Here is a 17,061-nt window from a genome sequence, read left to right as displayed (position 1 = left end):
AACTGTGGGCTGTGTTAGTCTCCAGGCTGTGAGCTGCCTTTCAACGATGTTAAGCTGATGGGAATAGGGGGCTAGTGCTTAGGCCAGCTACAGTGTTGTTGATTTTGCAGTACTGAGTGGAGAGGTAACACTGGCTGGATTGCATTCAAATGATGCTGGCAGCAGACAGCTCCTCTCCACTTATAGGATAATGATTAGAGCCAGGAGGGCCCTGCTTTACTGCTCCTGAGTTGTCTGAAGGCATATGTGATTTTACTTACCCCAAAAATACTCAGGTGTGAGGATCCAAACCGCTTTCTACATTGAGCCAAAGGATTTGATGCAAAACAGACATAGCACTTCATAGCCTCCCATTGTTGAAACTGCCTGCCTGTCTTGTTGGTCACATGTAATAAGATTAAGTGGAAGAGAAAAAAGGCAGTCTTTGTGATGGTATTCAGTGCATTTTGTGATATTGTGACAAAGTAATGTAGTTAGCATTAAATATTTAAACAATTTAATGTGTTAATTTGAATAACTAAAATACTGTCATTGTTTAGGTGGACAGAAAACCTCGATTTAAGTAAAAATTTTTAGTTTGCAATTTTATTTTTTCTGGCTTTCCTAGGAAAGTGTTGATTCTCATTGTCTTTTGAGCATTGTGACACGGTATTTTGGAACTAAATTTAAGTTTTACTCTTAACATATGTCTCTGGAGCAGATCGCTGCTATCACTACTTGCATGTTTTAAATGGCTGTATAATTTATCACTCATTCAGATCCTTAATTTTTATTATGGTAGAAAGTAGTCAGCAAGAGGTTTTTTAATTTCATTGATGAGCTTTTCTTTTTGCATTTTATGCCAAACTAGTTTGGGCAAAATGTGTTTGAAATAGCAGTTCAGTTGGACTCCCAGCAGGGTGCACAAGAATAGTCCTGTTGAATTTAGTAGTGTGATAAAACTATATCAAGTGAAGGCAACTCCTTCTTCACTTGTTTTCTATATGGCCTGGTTCATTAGGAGTCTGCTGAGAAGACTTGCCAGAGCATGTTGTCTAAAGCATGACAGGAGGAAGTTTATCACCAGTGACAAACATGAGAGAGTCATGACTTTCTGCTGCTCAACACTGGCAGAACATGGGAGCTCTTCTAGGAGGTGGAGGAGTGTAGGGATGCACTCATCCTGGATCTTGGGTGAATGACGCACCACTGAGCAATTGAGTAAATGGCAGAAGCAATGTCACTTTTATTACAGCTTACCACATTTGGTACGGCATTCACCACTGTAAATATGTGTTAAGCTTTCTGCTCTTGGCTTTTTATCCCCACTGGTTTGCCACTGCAGCTACTGCTGCTTGCATCGCGGGAGACCTGCTTTATTCAGCAACACGTGGTATTCATTCTGTGTGAGTGACTTGGGAGACCATGCAACTGTTAAGGCAATCAGAGAGACTGTAAAAGCAGTTTTGAATATACCCTTTCATGTGTTGGGGCACGGGCTCAAAAAGGGAGGAACCGTTAGCTGACTCTTTCTTCTTGTAATATTGCAAAATAAAGAATCACAAGGCATCTAGAAAATATTGCCAGAAGACTGCTGAGTCATACAGCAACTGAATGCTAAAAGAACATTGGGAAATGAGTATCAGAAAACAAGGATCTGCCAGACCTTTGTCATACTGTGACAATTAGCCATGTGCATGCATTCAGCACTTTGCAAGAACTTTCCACTCTGAAATCGTGCTTTTTAAAGAGGAAAAATGTCAACTTCAAAATACTGAGGTTTGTGTGCTTCACTGGCAGATCTTCCAACGAAGAAACAGCAACTGCAAGCTTTGAATCTTTTGGTTCTCCTTCTACCTGAAGTAAACAGAGATACTCTGAAGGTTAGAATTACTAATACTTTTTTCTGGCACAAATATTTTTGTCTGTTTCTATGAATCAACTGTAATGTATGCTATTGTCTTTTAACATTCTTTCTTATTCAAAGTTAATGCTGAAACTAGTGATTCTTTCTTTTTTCATATTTTGCAGAACTTCAGAAAAAAAAGCCCTTACGACCCTAATTCCTCCCAAATGACTTTGAAGAATGTCACTTGATTTTTTTCCAGGAGATTGCAATAATAATCTCCTAGTGAACAACCTTTTCCCTTACAAGTTTCATTCCTTTTTTTTTTCAGCAATCATTATTTCCAATGTGAAAAAATAAATGATGTTTGAATACTATAGTTGAGAGTTCGCTCCAAAGAAATGGGTTTAGCTCTTCATTTTCATTTCTCACTTTTCTTTGCACTGTTCTTTTCTACCCTCATTCAAAATATGCTTACTATTAAAATTGCTACAGTCAGAAACGAATTTGCAGGATTTTTGTATGATGCAGAACATCATCTATCCCAGACAAAATGCTGTATTAGGTCTTATTGTTTAAACATGACTTTCTTCTTGAGTTTATTTACTGTGTGGAAGCAGTCAGGAGGGCTCATGAATTGAGTTACAATTAACTGGAACCAAATTAATTGGAGATTGTCAGTTTCTAAGTGACTACCTGCCATTCACAGGCAGTGGTTTATTCACAAATTGCTTAACTTGCAGAACTAGCCATACCGCGTTTCCATAACCATGAGTGCTGACACTCTTGTGTTCACTTTCAGTTTACGAAAAGCCAACAGTAATGTCTCACAAACATCTGTGGGATGCTACTTACACACCTGCATAACAAGGGTTTTGGGAAAAAATCTTACTGTGCAGGGCTTTGAAGTTACTTCAGTGCTTTTGAAAATGTTATCCTAAAGAATAACAAGAATTATTTAAGGAAACAAAACTTGCATTACAGTTCCATGAACAAACATATCTGTACTTCCTATTGCTGACTGCTTTTAATGTGACTTTATTAGTAATTAAGAATTTTTTAACCTTGCATTTGTAACTTTCATGTGCAGAGTTGAACTGTAAGTTCTCCTGTTATTTCAGGTACTGCTTGAATTCCTCCAAAGAGTAATTGATCATCGAGACAAAAATAAAATGACGTTAAAGAATGTCGCGATGGTGATGGCCCCAAACCTTTTCACGTTTCATGGCTTTGGCTCAAAGACTATTGAACAAAGCGAGTTTGTTATGGCAGCTGGAACAGCAAATGTCATGCGCTTTATGATTCAGTACCAAAAACTGCTCTGGACAGTAAGTGTATTCTTAAGGAGCGTGAGGGGGTGGATCATAAATTTTGCAAACAATGCATCTGAACAAAAGCATAATATGAGCTTATTTCCATGGTTTACAGAAAGATTAGCCCCGTCCAGCTGGATTCTTGTTCATAGGTAACTCTTAGGAGACTGAAACAGAATTATTATACTTTATGGTACAGTTAAGCTCTGATGGTCAGAGTTTTAATATTGTGTGTACCATATGTGAACTCAAAAATAAATCCTTTGGGGAATCTTTGTATTTGGCCTATCGGTATATATTTTTATCAGGAATGTATTCTTTTCTGCTTAGAGATACTAGAAGGAAACATAGTGTTTTAGTCCATTTCCCTCTTGGGTCAAACTTCTTGTTATATAAAAGATGTTTTGATGAAACATGAAGTTTTGTCATGATCTCAAGCAAAGGTCTAACTTACAGAGACGAGAATTTCAGGCTTTGTTGTCCATCGGCAGCTTTAAACAATTATGACCTTTGCTGCATGTGAGGAAAAGTTATTATCACCATTGTACAGACAAAGTGTTGAGTGAGTTTTTTGGCTGTGGAAAGTAAAAACACTACATGGTTCCACTTCTCTTCCCCTGAGAGCTTACAGAATGGAATGTAAAGTCACAAATGGAATGGTTTTTAAATTGTTTCACAGCTTTATATTATTTGAATCTTTAATTGTTGCTGAAAATAGATACATTTTTTTTGAGTTCTACTTGTCATCCATCAATTTACAAAGCTACTTACTGAAGGAAATCATGAAGATATTTGTACTTTCTGTATTCATCTAGATTCCTAAGTTTATTGTTAACCAAGTGAGAAAACAAAACACTGAAAGCCAGAAGAAGGAGAAAAAGGACAGAGCGATGAAGAAGCTTCTGAAGAAGATGGCGTATGACCGGGAAAAGCATGAGAAACAGGAGCGGACCCCTAATGATGTAAGGAAACTTAAATCTGCAATGCTTAATTAATAAGACTATTATCTCAAGTGAAAAAGTAGATATAACAGATGAGATATCTACATTTATTTAACTAAGAATTTCAACAGATAAGAAGTTAATATGGATTTCTTAGTTTGATGGGTTACCAGCATGACTTATCAGTGTGACATTTAGAGGCTTTGACTGCTTTTTTGTTTTCATAGATATTTCTATGGTGAAAAGAGAAGTCCCAGAGATTGCTTTAATAAGTACCTGAGGTCTGCATCTGTAGAGGTGGCAAGTGTTGTGTCTCAGTATTACTGTACACACATTTATATGCACTGCTGCCCAGTTGAAGTCACAGCAGACCATGCGTTTACTTAAAAAATAAATATCTAGATTTCAGTACTTGATATTTAATAGTGTGTGGAAACTAAGATAACATTTAATCCTCCTTCCTCCAACAGGAGTCCAGAAACTACTGAACTCTTTGCCTCAATATATCTTTAACTATTCCTTGTAAGCTATTACTCTTCCTTGTAAACTATACTTGTAACTATTCCACTTGTAAAGTTGAACATGCTAGAGCATGTACATCCTGCCCACCTCAAGAACCCCCAGAGGATGAAACAAATGTAAAAAAACCGCCAGACTGCTTCTTACACAGCTATGGTCCAAGTGTCTACTCCCAATTTGCCCATGTGTATGTAATCTACAGTTCAGTATCTCTCCGTTAGGTAATTGACTTCTATCACACCCATCAGTGGTGTCAAGGTCTAAGTTTCAGTGTGGGACTCTTCACACATTCTTTACAATGAAAAAAAAAAGTCCTGTGCCATTATAGTATTAGGTTTTCCTGTACTTCAGAAATATTTTAATTGAACTATCACCACAGACATATTAAAGCTTTAAAAAATATCTCACATACCTTGAAATTGCTTGTTCTTTACAGTTTCAATTAAGTTAATAATTCAATTTTTTGAAATTAATTAGCCTGTACAATATGACATCCTAATTATCATGCATTTGATTCCAAAGTTTTTTGGATACATAAAAACAGGTAACACCAAACGTGTATCCTGGTAGTACTGTAATGAATACGTGTCAGATTTTGGTGGTATGAAAATACCACCTTGTGGCATGAAGTCATATTGAAGATTCTGGTGAATTGGAGACATCTTGTGGTAGCTTGTAAAAATGCATTGCTCTGAACGGTCTATTTTTCTTGCCAAGTATGTTTTTGGCAAACTTACATAAAAGGATTATCATATTCTAATAAAGCTTTTTTTTTTCCAGTTATTTAGTGAACAAATAGAATGTGGCAAATTAGTATGCTATGATATCCTTCATGTGTGCCTAATTTGATCTTGCAAGTATGGGGATTTTTTTTGAGTGTGCACATAGCTGGACCCCTTGGACAACTGCATCCAATATCTGCTGGAGACTTATAGTTCAGTGTTCCTACCTCATTTTGTTTGCAAGATTTGAGACATTTCTTAATGTCCAAAATTCATTCCCCAGGCATCACTTTACCTTACTTTAATTTCTATCCCTATGAAGGAATCTCTGTACAGAATGAGGTCTTATATAGAATTTTTAAATAAAGCTAATTAAACACTGACATTTGCTTTACACTATCTAATAAGAAAGAATTCTTTGAATGCAATTCAATGGAGTTACGATGAAATGACACTTAATGCTGCCATCCCCTGTTCAACCTAGAAATAACACTGAACTAGGCAAGTGCTGCTGCAAGTCCAGGTATTGTTTAGTTTTTTTTTTAATATAGGGCTGTTGGTCTTTTAGAGTAAAATATACTTTTTTAATCTACTGGCAAGTTAAGGCTGAAGTCTTAAGCAATGCATTCTTACTCAAAATTCTGCAGGGAGTTCCGTGAAAATTAAATGGTACTATTTTTCAAAAATCCTTCATGCTTATTTGAAGCATTCAGTAATTTGAGTGAGAATATATTACTCTTAAAATCATATTCACAAATTGATTAAGGCTTCATTGTGAATGACAATTGTTTTTTCCAAGTAAAAAAATCATCTTATTCTTGAAGGAAAATTTGTTCCTCCCCCCCCCCCCCCCATTTTCAATTTATGCTACCTTAATTTGACATTGTGGTGATTTTCCTGTGCAATTCTTGAACTGCATTTCACTATTAGATGGCATATGAGGCACTCAGACTTGTGATGAATCCCCACTCCAGTTAAAACTCTTTAAAACTTTTAAGCGCTAATTATTTTTCTTGCAGCTGTATAATAACTGAGTAAAAGTTGCTATTTTGTACCACATGCTGTGGCACCTCACCTAATTAAACACAGATGGACAGAGTTTGAATCACTTCCATACTCTCCAGAAATACCTCAGAATCTGCATTCTTAGTGGTAGTCAGCTCATTTGGATAAAATTTCTTCTTATCTCTGATGAGGCCTCTCTATCATTCACAATTCCACTTTTAAGTCAGAAGTTAAGTGTAATTTACTGCATACTTTGGGCAAGATCTCTATACAGTCCTGAGAGTGGTTAATATTAGAGGACTTAAGAGGGATAATAGGGAGTAGTAGTTAGAGGGCTTGTGAGGGTTAATTGCTTTTTGAGATACCTATGCATACCTATATCCTTAGATGGTGTTAGGGATTTAGTCTTTGTGTTGCTGTTGGGGTGTATAATGCTCTGGCCAATCAAAGAAAGATGCCTTGTGAGTGGAAGTTTACCTACTAGCATTAACCAGATTTATACCATCTGTCACTGTATTTCTATGTGTGTGGCAGTTGGTCCGAAAAAAGGAGCAATTGTGTTTGCAACAGAACACAATGCTACTGGACTTACTGAATACAAGTTAGAATAGCCATTGTATCCCATAACCATTCTGTTTGAATAATGTGTTTGAGTTTTCGCAGTATAATGTTACTGCCTCTTGCTGAATTTGTTATTTGCTGCAGTGCCAGGTGAGTTACTAAAAAAAAATTGCTACTTACTAAATAATTTCTCTTTGTGTAGTTTTACAGTTGTTTGTCCAAACTAGGTGCAACACTTTGCAGTTCAAAGAAAACAACTGCATCACATTTCCTTCAGACTTCATCTCCCATGTAGTAAGATCCTTTTCAATTCCAGTTTTGTCCTTCATAATGCTTGTGCTCCATTCTTGCTTGATATCGTTCACACATTGAATAGGTATACATTGTATTCTCACAGAATCACAAAATGGTAGGGGTTGGAAGAGACCTCCAGAAATCATTTTGTCCAACCTCCCTGCTCAAGCAGGTTCACCTTAGGTCACACAGGAACACGTCCAGGTGGGTTTTGAAAACCTCCAGAGGAGGAGCTCACAACCTTGCTAGGCAGCCTGTGCCAGGGCTCCCTCACCCTCACAGCAAAGAAGTTTTTCCTTTGTTTAAGTGGAACTTTTTGTGTTCCAGCTTATATCCGTTATCCCTACTCCTATCACTGCACACTACAGAAAAAAGTACCGCCCCATCCTATTTTGTCACGTGAGTCATTGGTGAATATACAGCACAGTCACTTTGTTCCTCTCTTTGTCTAGCCTGATGAATATTGAAGTGTGTCATGTAAAATGGAACAGGATAAGCTGGAAGAGACTCAACCCAGATCCTATAGTCAAGCAGCTGCATTTCTTTTGTGACATATAGATTCAAGTCGCCCTGAAAAGAAAGGATTTGAAAAATGAGTACCTCACAGGTGACTGCTGTGCCAGCTACAGACTAAATACTGTAGGCCAATGTATTTTCCATCATATTTTTAGCATATTTTCAATCACCTTATAAGTGCTTGGCTTACAAGTTGTGATATGGAGCTTTAACTGGGATGTTTTGAACTGTGCTGTGCAGAGTACAGATCCTTCTGTGACTCTTCTAGATGTCTTATGGCTACATTTTCTTTCCCACTGAATGGGCTTAGGGGATGCTCAGTATCTCCCTCTCTACAGTTGGCCACCATGAACATATTGTGCAGCTGAGCATGGGTTGTTCTGTAAATGCAGGTGGTGAAAGTGGCGAAATGCATTCATTAGCTGAGCCAATAATGATTCTATCTGAGTAAACAAAGTAATTATTCTGGTTGATCTGTGACCTTAATGTTACAGCTCTGTGGACATTTCTTGTTCTTCTCTCATAAATTCAAAGCTGGAAGGTTTTTAAATCTTTTATCATATGCCTGCTTTATAGGCAAACACAACCCTATTATCCAGCTGAAGGTTGGAAAATCTCCATTAAAACTGAGACTAAATGATACAGAATTGTATAGAAAAATGAAAACCAATTGAAATTTACCATGCCAAATTTAATGAAAGACCAAGTAGGGACATCTGTAAATAGCCATTTCATTTTTAAAAGTATCCTCTCCTTTTGTCAGGATTTCAACGATTTGGAAAGAGGCAAAAGAATTTTAAGCAGGAGTTGACTTCCTAGCAGATGGCTACAGCCACTATTTCTATAGATGGAGGCCTTAAGGAATAGATTTGACAAATTTTGGGATAAATGTGAGATCTATTGCAATCTTACGAATCTTTGATTCTGCGATTACTAAGATTCTCAAATTCTCAGTTTGGTCATTCTTAGCAATTTAGGCATAATTATTATGTCTAGTATTTTTAAATCAATAACTAGTAAGACTGAATATAGAGGGCTGTTTGGTTAAAATTACTTACCATAGCTCATCACTGGTGTAGTAATGAACCTTTAGCTTTCTCAGGAATCTGTGCTTCTGATTCTGATCATGTTTATACTTGTTCTATATTCGTTTAACTCTGGTGCTTTCAGAGAAGCTGAGAATCACAGGTGCCCAAATATGTTCATTGATTATGGCAGAAGAAATGTTCAGCCTTACAATTGCAGTAAATAAGTAGGGAGGAAAGAGGACAATGAACTGTCATAATCAGCCTTGACTATTGAGACTTTTACATTCCCTTTCTTATCAAAATTGGGTACATTTAGTTAAATGGAAGTGTAATACGAATAGAAAAAATACCTCAAGATTTCCAGGAAGAGAAAGTAGGATCTTATTCACAAATAAATTGCGCTTTTTGTAACTTAAAATGTCATGTACTGCAAGTTGAAGTGAAAAACTCTCACTTGGAACCCTCCTTCTCTGTAACTTATGTGATTGATATTCATCATAAAGGATTTTGGGGTTGAAATAAAATACAAATCCATTATGTAGTCAGACCTGCAGGTTGACTAGCTGAATGTATTCCTGAGAATAAAAAATCAGGAGAAAAAGCTGCAGTAGTGAATATCTGTTTTTAAAAGGAAACGATATATGAAAAGAGTATCACTTGAAGTAGACTGACCTGTGAATACTTTGTGATTTCTTTTTTTGGCATGAAGTTCAGATTAAATGAAACTAGAAAGATTTCTTTTGGAAGCTTTAGCCAGGGGTGTGGGGGAAGGGGGTTGTGCAGTGGGGTTACCTAGCTTTCAAGCCTGCATAAAGTCTTTTCAGTGTCATTTTCATATGCTTCTTATCATACCAAAGCAGCTTCTTTATATAGCAGTAATTGTTATTCTTAACATCTTTGAAAAATAATTAAACACTAGTGTTCTTTTGTTCTGAAGTTCTCCCTGCTATTGAAAAGAGCTTTGAAGTTCTGATGTAATTTACTGAATTACTGTCTAGTTATCGTATTTCTGCAGTGAAATGTAGTAGATAGGAGTTAAGTACAGAGGGTTGTACTAAGTTACTTATTCCATACTGTATTTTGAGAAGCTCATCAAAGCCAGCTGCTAGCAGTTTTGTTCCAACACCGTTATTGCTTTGCAGGCTGATGTTCCTCAGGGAGTGATACGGGTGCAAGCGCCTCATCTTTCGAAAGTTTCCATGGCAATACAGCTGACAGAAGAATTGAAAGCTGGTGATATAGTAGCCAGGTTTCTCAGCCAGAAAAGGTACAAACACATTTTGTTTTGTTAGCATTTCGGAAGAAGTGGCTCTTCATACTTTATATCAAGAAAAAAGTTTTAAAAAACTTGAAGTCCATATGCGTTTATGAGCTGTTCAGACAAATTTAGCCATTAGAACACACACTTGAGGAATTAATGCGCCTAATGTCATTAAAGTTCACAAAGCCTTCAGAATACGTGAGTGCTGTTAGTAAAAAATTAACTGCTGTTTAATCTGATGGGTCAGGAATAGTTTTGTAATTTTCTGGGGATAAGACAGAAAAGAACACCAAGCAAATAAGGTTACAAAACTAAGGATTGAGGAGAAGAGAAAGAAAATATTTTATTTTGAAAACGCGCGCATATGTATATGTGTAGCAACAGTATAGATGTTGGGATACAGATCTGTGTAAATGTCATGCATGTGCACAGCTATGTTTGAATAATCCAAATCCATTTAGAAGGGTAGAAGTTTGAATCAGGCTTCTACATCTATTTTTTATATATATATGAGAAAAACAAGAACTCAGACATGGAAAAAAAAGTGTGTACATCATATGTAACTATTCCTGCTAAAGCAATGATACATTACTTGAGATTAAGAAGCTATTTTTTCCATAACGCTGTTGTTGACTTTTTACAGAAAGTTATTTTCTGGCTGTGTCTTAGCATATATTATTACAGTTAAGCAGTGAGTGTAATAGCATCTCTTTGTAACATGGGGACTTTATTCTTCCACTGTCTGTTTTTTACTTATTTTGGTTGCAGCAAAATTAAAAACAGCAAGAATGTGGTTTCTTCCAGCCAACTATAAAGCTTTTTCAGAAATGAGAAGTATTTGAGGGGAACACTTATTTTTGCATCAGCAGCAAAAGAAATATCAGAGAATATACACTGGGCTACTTACTAGTAATAGTGAAGTTTCCTCACATCTATCATATTTTACCTTTTCTGTAGTGTATTGCTCACTTGCAGGACTATTCACTTGCATTAGCATGGAATGGTATTCCTATTCGCTTACTGTGTCAGTAAACAAGTATAAATGTGAAAGGTTTATGACAGGTACACTGCCAATCTTAATTATTGTGATTTCTCCCAGGCATGTCTAAGTGACTGATGTGCAAGCTCTTTTGTAATGTGATTTTTCACTGTGTTTTGTTCCTGACAGTGGAAATGTCCAAACACTCGAGAAAGAAGAGGTCTTTCTTTATGAAATAGGAGGAAATATTGGTAAGAAAGGCTTTTGAACAACTTCTACTAGAATAGGATTTCTTGGCATGTCGATGGATTTCACTGTGGTTGCATTTTTCTCACATCTTTAGTTACCACTGGCACTAAGGCAGGCTGTTAACCTTGGGGAGAAAGAAGCAGAGATGTTGGTGTGATCATTATATTAGTAGTATCTTATTATCTCTCTTAGAGGAAGAAGGCAACTGTAACAGATGTTCCTGATATATGTGCACAGTGAAGAAGCCCAGAAAGGTTGGAGAGGAAGGTTCCTGAAGTTCATCTTATTCATCTCTTTATATTGAGGCATAATAAGTGAACTTATAGCCCTTCATGCTCTGCATTGGAGTGCTGCTTGCAGATTCCTTTGGGGAAAAAATTGCTCAACCAGAAAGATGACCTATTGGTCAAATTAATCTTTCCTTCTCCGTGTTTTACAGACCCTCTTGATTAAAGGAAATAGCTAATCAGCAAGGTTAATGCTAAAGGATAATTTTGAACACAGTTCTGAAATTTTCTTCAATGCATACAAAGTATTTTTACATTGGGAATCGGTTTCTAATCACAGTAGTTTTCATGTGCTCAGAAAGAGGGGGAAAAAAGAACTAGGAAACAGTAATGGATTAGACCTACATTTACTTTTATTAACCCTGATCTGTTAAACTTTATTTGAAGTTATAAAATTCCATGAATACTCAGTGATTGTCTACCCTGCAAGTTTAAGTCCTATATATATAAATTACTACTGCTAGCATTTTCCGTTTTCACCTAATCACCATTTTAGATCAATTATTTTTTGTGTCTGTGTCTAAAACAAAAGACTTAAAAGTAAATGAAAAATAGCACATTCCTATGTTCCTTACAACAGATATGTTTTAGTGTTTTTACTAAATCTGATGGCAAAAAAGAAGTTATGAAGATAGCTGGATGGCACATTAACATATTACATGTTCTCTTGCATATCTTAGTATATACGTACATTTGCTATACCTATTAAAACATGTTGTGATCACAGATGTAAGACTTAAGGAGAGAAGTATCTTGTTTACTGTACAGCGGTGTAATCATAGCAGAAAAAGTTTTTGTGACAGAACTCTACTGAAACTGGAACAACCTACTATCACTTGAAACATGTGACAGAAATTGTATGTCTCTCTGAGAAAATATATGGCTAGTTACAGATTTGTTTTGTTACGACATGGGATAGAGAGCTTAGATGTTTCCACTCTCTGGATGGTTTGTTTCCAGACAATTTCAGCTTTCATCAGTCCTTACAAATACTGGTCCTCTTTAGTAGTCACAGTTGAGACAAGAGAAACTGCTCGACTTTAACCTGCCATACAAGTTTTATGTAAACTAGTCCTATCTTTGCCATTTCTCCACAGGCTCGTAACGCACTCATGTGCTTACACTTAGGCTCATAATTGTAACATGTGCAACACTGCAATTCTGTCCCTTAGCAGATGGAGTTACTGAAGTCTCCAGATGTTTTTTGGGTACTCGGTATGCTATAGGGCTTCAGGGCCCTGAGTGGGACTTTTGCCATTGCTTAGTGACCAGGGCTGGGTAGGGACATGGCAAACCACCATCCCTTTGCTCTCACCACCTGAGTGTGCAGCACTGTGGCAGGGAGAGGATCTCATTTGGCAATATGGGATGCAACAGGTCATGTAGGGTGGGATGAAAATCCTAGTGGGAAGACAGACTGCAACTTGGCAAGAAGAGTGGATGGAGAGAGAGCACATGTAGACTGAGCCTGGATGAGCAGGAAGTCTTGCTGCCTTGCCTTGTCTGCACAGGGAGTCCAAAGAGCTGTCAGTCCCAGCTGCAGCATTGCACCTCTGCTTGACTCTTTCTCCCTGCTGGAAATGTTTGGCTGGCACACGAGCCACCTACCCCAGCCACTTGCATGAGGGTGTAGGAAAGGGGCTGTGATACAGAGCTGCAAATGCATGAGATAGTGCTTTGCCTGTAGGGGAACAGAAGAGTACACAGATCTTGATGGATCAGCATATGTTATTTTCATCATAGCTACTAGACATAAATTAGTTGCATGTAACACACCAAGAACACAGTACTACTTTTTGTTTTTAGGACAGTGACCATTACAAATGCTATGTAGAACTGCTAACAAAGAAGAGCAGGGTAGGGAGTAACACCTTATCGAGGATGAACTTTGCTCAAACTTTCGATTTAAGAAGGGGAGGATAACCTGATATTTTAATGGGCTTTTATGCAAATGTGAATGCAGTGTTTGGATTTAACAGCGAGAGGACCAAGGTATTGCTGCTTTTTTCCTAGACTGTCACAGAGAAGAGTTGCTATGTGCATGGTCTGTGTGAAGAATCTGACCTAGAATGTGCCACAGAAGTGGCAGAGCCTCTGCTCTCTCCTTCTACTTTCTTCCCCAGGACAGATGGGAAGTGATTCTAGGTTTTGGCTGCATTGTCCTTTGGTTAATGCCATAGAGAGCTTGAAAAGCAGCATGGAGCAAAACAGTTATGGGAACTTTGAAAGTTGTTTCCTTTCTTTTTTGGTATTGATGTAACCATATATGTCTTCGATTTCTAGGAGAACGCTGCCTTGATGATGACACCTACATGAAGGACCTATACCAGCTCAACCCAAATGCTGAGTGGGTTATAAAACCTAAGCAGAGCTAATCTCACAACTAATGGTGAAAGAACAACCTGTGGACTTACTTTGTAAGGCTGAATGTTTCAAAGGGATAGTGTATCCTTTCAACATTCAGCTGTGGTATATATATTTTTAGAACCTCATCCAGTAAAGAAAAAAGAAGTGATGGAAATCCTACAGTGATTAACAGTAAATTTTCAGTTTTACGTGCAGGAAAATGTTGGAAGTAGCACAGTTTTGTCACTCATATTTGAAATAAGTACCTTAAATATTTTAATGGCACTAATCTACCTCCCATCTGGTAGGTCTTGTTTTAGAAGAATTTATTTTTCAAACAGACGTTTTACCTCTTTATATTAGAGATCTCCAGTCTGTTTGTGTAGAATTATGTGTTTATATAGATCTTTGCAATGCTAGTACACTGGAGAACCAAATCCTGATCAGTGCTTCTGAATGGTACAGTATTAAAAATATCTAAGACCAGTCATATGAATTTCCCAAATAAGTGAGAAATTCACAGAAAAAAACTACAATGCAATATATTTTATCTTTGGAAGTCCTGGTTTTGTTAATTTTCTAGGTAAAGTTTGATGAAAACTATTTCAAAACAACTGTGAACGTGTTTTCTATGCAGCTTTTATTGCCAGGTCTTTAAAATATTTTTTGTTCTTACTGCAATTGATTGTATTCTTGAGATTAATTTTAAAAATGACCATCTGACAAGGTGAGTCATTTTTAAAGCTCACTGCTCTTGGCAGTGTCCTTTCTGGAATACTGTCATTAACTAGAAAGACCTTTAAGTTTTTCAGCAATGATATGCAGCCATGTTCCAAACATTGATTTCAGGCTTTTTGGACATCTGATAGAGTACATTTTGTGAACTGCCAAAACCTACCAATTACTAGTACAATAAAAACTTTCAGGAAGAAAAAAACAACCGTGGAGGGAAACTGTAGTCTAAATTTCATAGGCAGAAAACCATCAAACTTTTCACTCAAAATAAGTGTAAAGGTCTACTGCAGAGTTCACATAGGCTTTTTGGATATTATCTGCCATCAGCTCACTGTCTAGTCTATCTTGAATGAGGCTAGAAATCAAGTTCTGATTTCCCTTACACTTATGGATGCAGTCTAAAATACTTCAAAAAGGAATAGTCCAACGGTGAACTATTACAAATCCTCTTTGCAGAGGAGGACTGAAAGCTCCCTGTGGAATTCACTGATAATGAATTATAGACTGATACGACTTGTTGCAGCAGTAAGAACTATGGACTGTAGCTCCAGAGTCTCAGTCCCACAGCAACACTTCGGGCTCACTAACTTGTGTACCACTTTACAACTTAATTGTAAACTAGCTCAGCTGTGCTTAAGTGCTTACACTTATGTGATGACTACCTGAAAAAATGACTGTGAAATTATATCCTTGGAATGAAACATTTTCTTACAATGCACACACAGAATTATAATGACCTCATAGGGAATATTCTACACACAATCAAGGACAGAATTACATTTTTTTTTAGGTGATCAAAGCTGATTAAAGGAATAAAGGGCCTTTCTGCTGAGCTTTGGATACAGGCCCTGACTGTATTGTTCCCAAAGCAACCACTGGAACTCTCCCATTTATATATAGACAGTGAAACAGAACTCTGAAAGGTCATAGAAAAATTAGACATCTACTGATTAGTTATTCACAGCGTATGAACAATTTGGGGGAATGTAGGTATTTTTTGTTTTTTAAAGACAAAGGCTGTCTTCCTGTGAAAAAGAATCATTGAAGGATTCTCAAAAGCAGGGTGAATAAATTGTTCTGATGTGGCTGTAATGCCCTCAATGCTCCAACCACTCGGTTACCCCTACATGGTGCAGCGCTGTGCCACTATGGGCCAACCCTGTGAGACACATTGCTTTTGTCAACAGAACAAACCACACTCCCTGTTCTTTAAATGTAACTAGAGTAGAAAACTAGTACAATGCTTAGGTAAGTATTTATGGATCTAATGTAATAAATATAAGGGGGTTTTGTCATGCAATACAAAAAATATGTGTGTTTTGGTAATATAGTTCTGTAAAAGATTATTTGTTACTGGAACTCTAGATGTTATTTTAATCAGGAGCAAAGCGCAGATGATAGGAACAGCTGTACAGTTTCAGTGTAAAATTGCAACTGCCCTGTGGCTATGATCTCTTAAATAACTTTGTTGCTGGTTTAGTGCCATTATCTTTTTTTAATTTAAAAAGCTCTTTTGTAATTAAAATTTGTTTTTTCTGACTTTTTCTTCTCATTTGAATTCTTGTACTTGTATATAAAAGATACACAATTGACACTAAGTGGTGATTATTTTTAAATTTCACACTTTGTAGGTAGTGTTTAGTTTTGTGTGTGAAAAGACACGGAATTGTGCAATGTGTATGCCAGCTGTAAAAGGAAATACTGGCTAGAAGTTTAAAATTTTGCTGCAGTCATAGCACACCGTAGCTAAATCCATAATATAACACTTCCTCGGTATATGTGAAGGAATAGCAACCCTCTCAGCACTTGTTGGAAGTACTGTCTCTTAATTCTTCCATTTTGAGGAATTAAACTAGGGCACAAGGGAGAAGTCCAAAATGGATTCAGGTAAGCTGATAATAATCTTTTAGAATTAAGAATACAATGCTGCTTGGGTTGCTTATTTGGGGTAATTTGTCACCTGACCAATGTTTTACTGACTTGGGGAACACAGGTTCTTTTTTTTGTCCAGCTGACAGATTAATTGATTTAACACTTAGTGTGCAACCCCATGCAGGACTGGGATGGGGGGCAAGGAGGGAGTGGGGAGGCGGGCAGTGGCCCCTCATACTGCTGCCTAGATGTTGTGGAGCATGTAAGGATGGGTTTGTGCTCAAAAATATTCTTCCTACATATATTTGGTGGGGGTAGTGAGAGAGTCCATAATGCTTGTCAGGGATGTTGACACCTTACACTGCTTGTCCTCTTCAAAGACCAAAGAATTTGCACTCATTTTGTATAGTCTCCTGTATTTCCCCACCTTGCATGGAGCACACAATCCTGGATATCCCCAGGTGCTAAGGAGAAAACTGTTATCCAAACCACCTGTCCCTTAGGTGAGCAGCAGTGAGGCAGGCAGCAGGTTCTTCTGACTTTGCAGATCAGCAAGCAATGTGTGTGAGTGTGCTGGTGAGGTTTCAGGAAGGTGGTAGGGAGCCATA

General features: G+C 37.3%; 1 protein-coding gene across 4 annotated transcripts in view; it reads left to right on the top strand.

Annotated features, from left to right (window-relative positions):
* ARHGAP18 (Rho GTPase activating protein 18) overlaps window positions 1-16,102 on the top strand; it is a 64,531-nt gene extending 48,429 nt beyond the window's left edge. For 2 of the 4 annotated variants that reach the window (XM_061990655.1, XM_061990654.1), the window contains exons 10-15: window positions 1,780-1,862; window positions 2,947-3,153; window positions 3,954-4,100; window positions 9,867-9,991; window positions 11,154-11,215; window positions 13,784-16,102. In XM_061990655.1, coding sequence (XP_061846639.1) covers window positions 1,780-1,862; window positions 2,947-3,153; window positions 3,954-4,100; window positions 9,867-9,991; window positions 11,154-11,215; window positions 13,784-13,875 — 716 coding nt within the window. In that variant the 3' untranslated portion in view covers window positions 13,876-16,102. Of the gene's footprint in view, window positions 1-1,779; window positions 1,863-2,946; window positions 3,154-3,953; window positions 4,101-7,632; window positions 7,834-9,866; window positions 9,992-11,153; window positions 11,216-13,783 lie in introns of those variants that run through there. The other 2 variants (XM_061990656.1, XM_061990657.1) reach the window with 2 other exon arrangements.
* The last annotated feature ends 959 nt before the right edge of the window (window positions 16,103-17,061 follow it).

Source organism: Colius striatus, chromosome 2 (assembly GCF_028858725.1).
Source record: "Colius striatus isolate bColStr4 chromosome 2, bColStr4.1.hap1, whole genome shotgun sequence".
NCBI lineage: Eukaryota > Metazoa > Chordata > Aves > Coliiformes > Coliidae > Colius > Colius striatus.
Note: the sequence above shows the minus strand (reverse complement) of the source record. Positions and strands in the feature narration are given on the sequence as shown.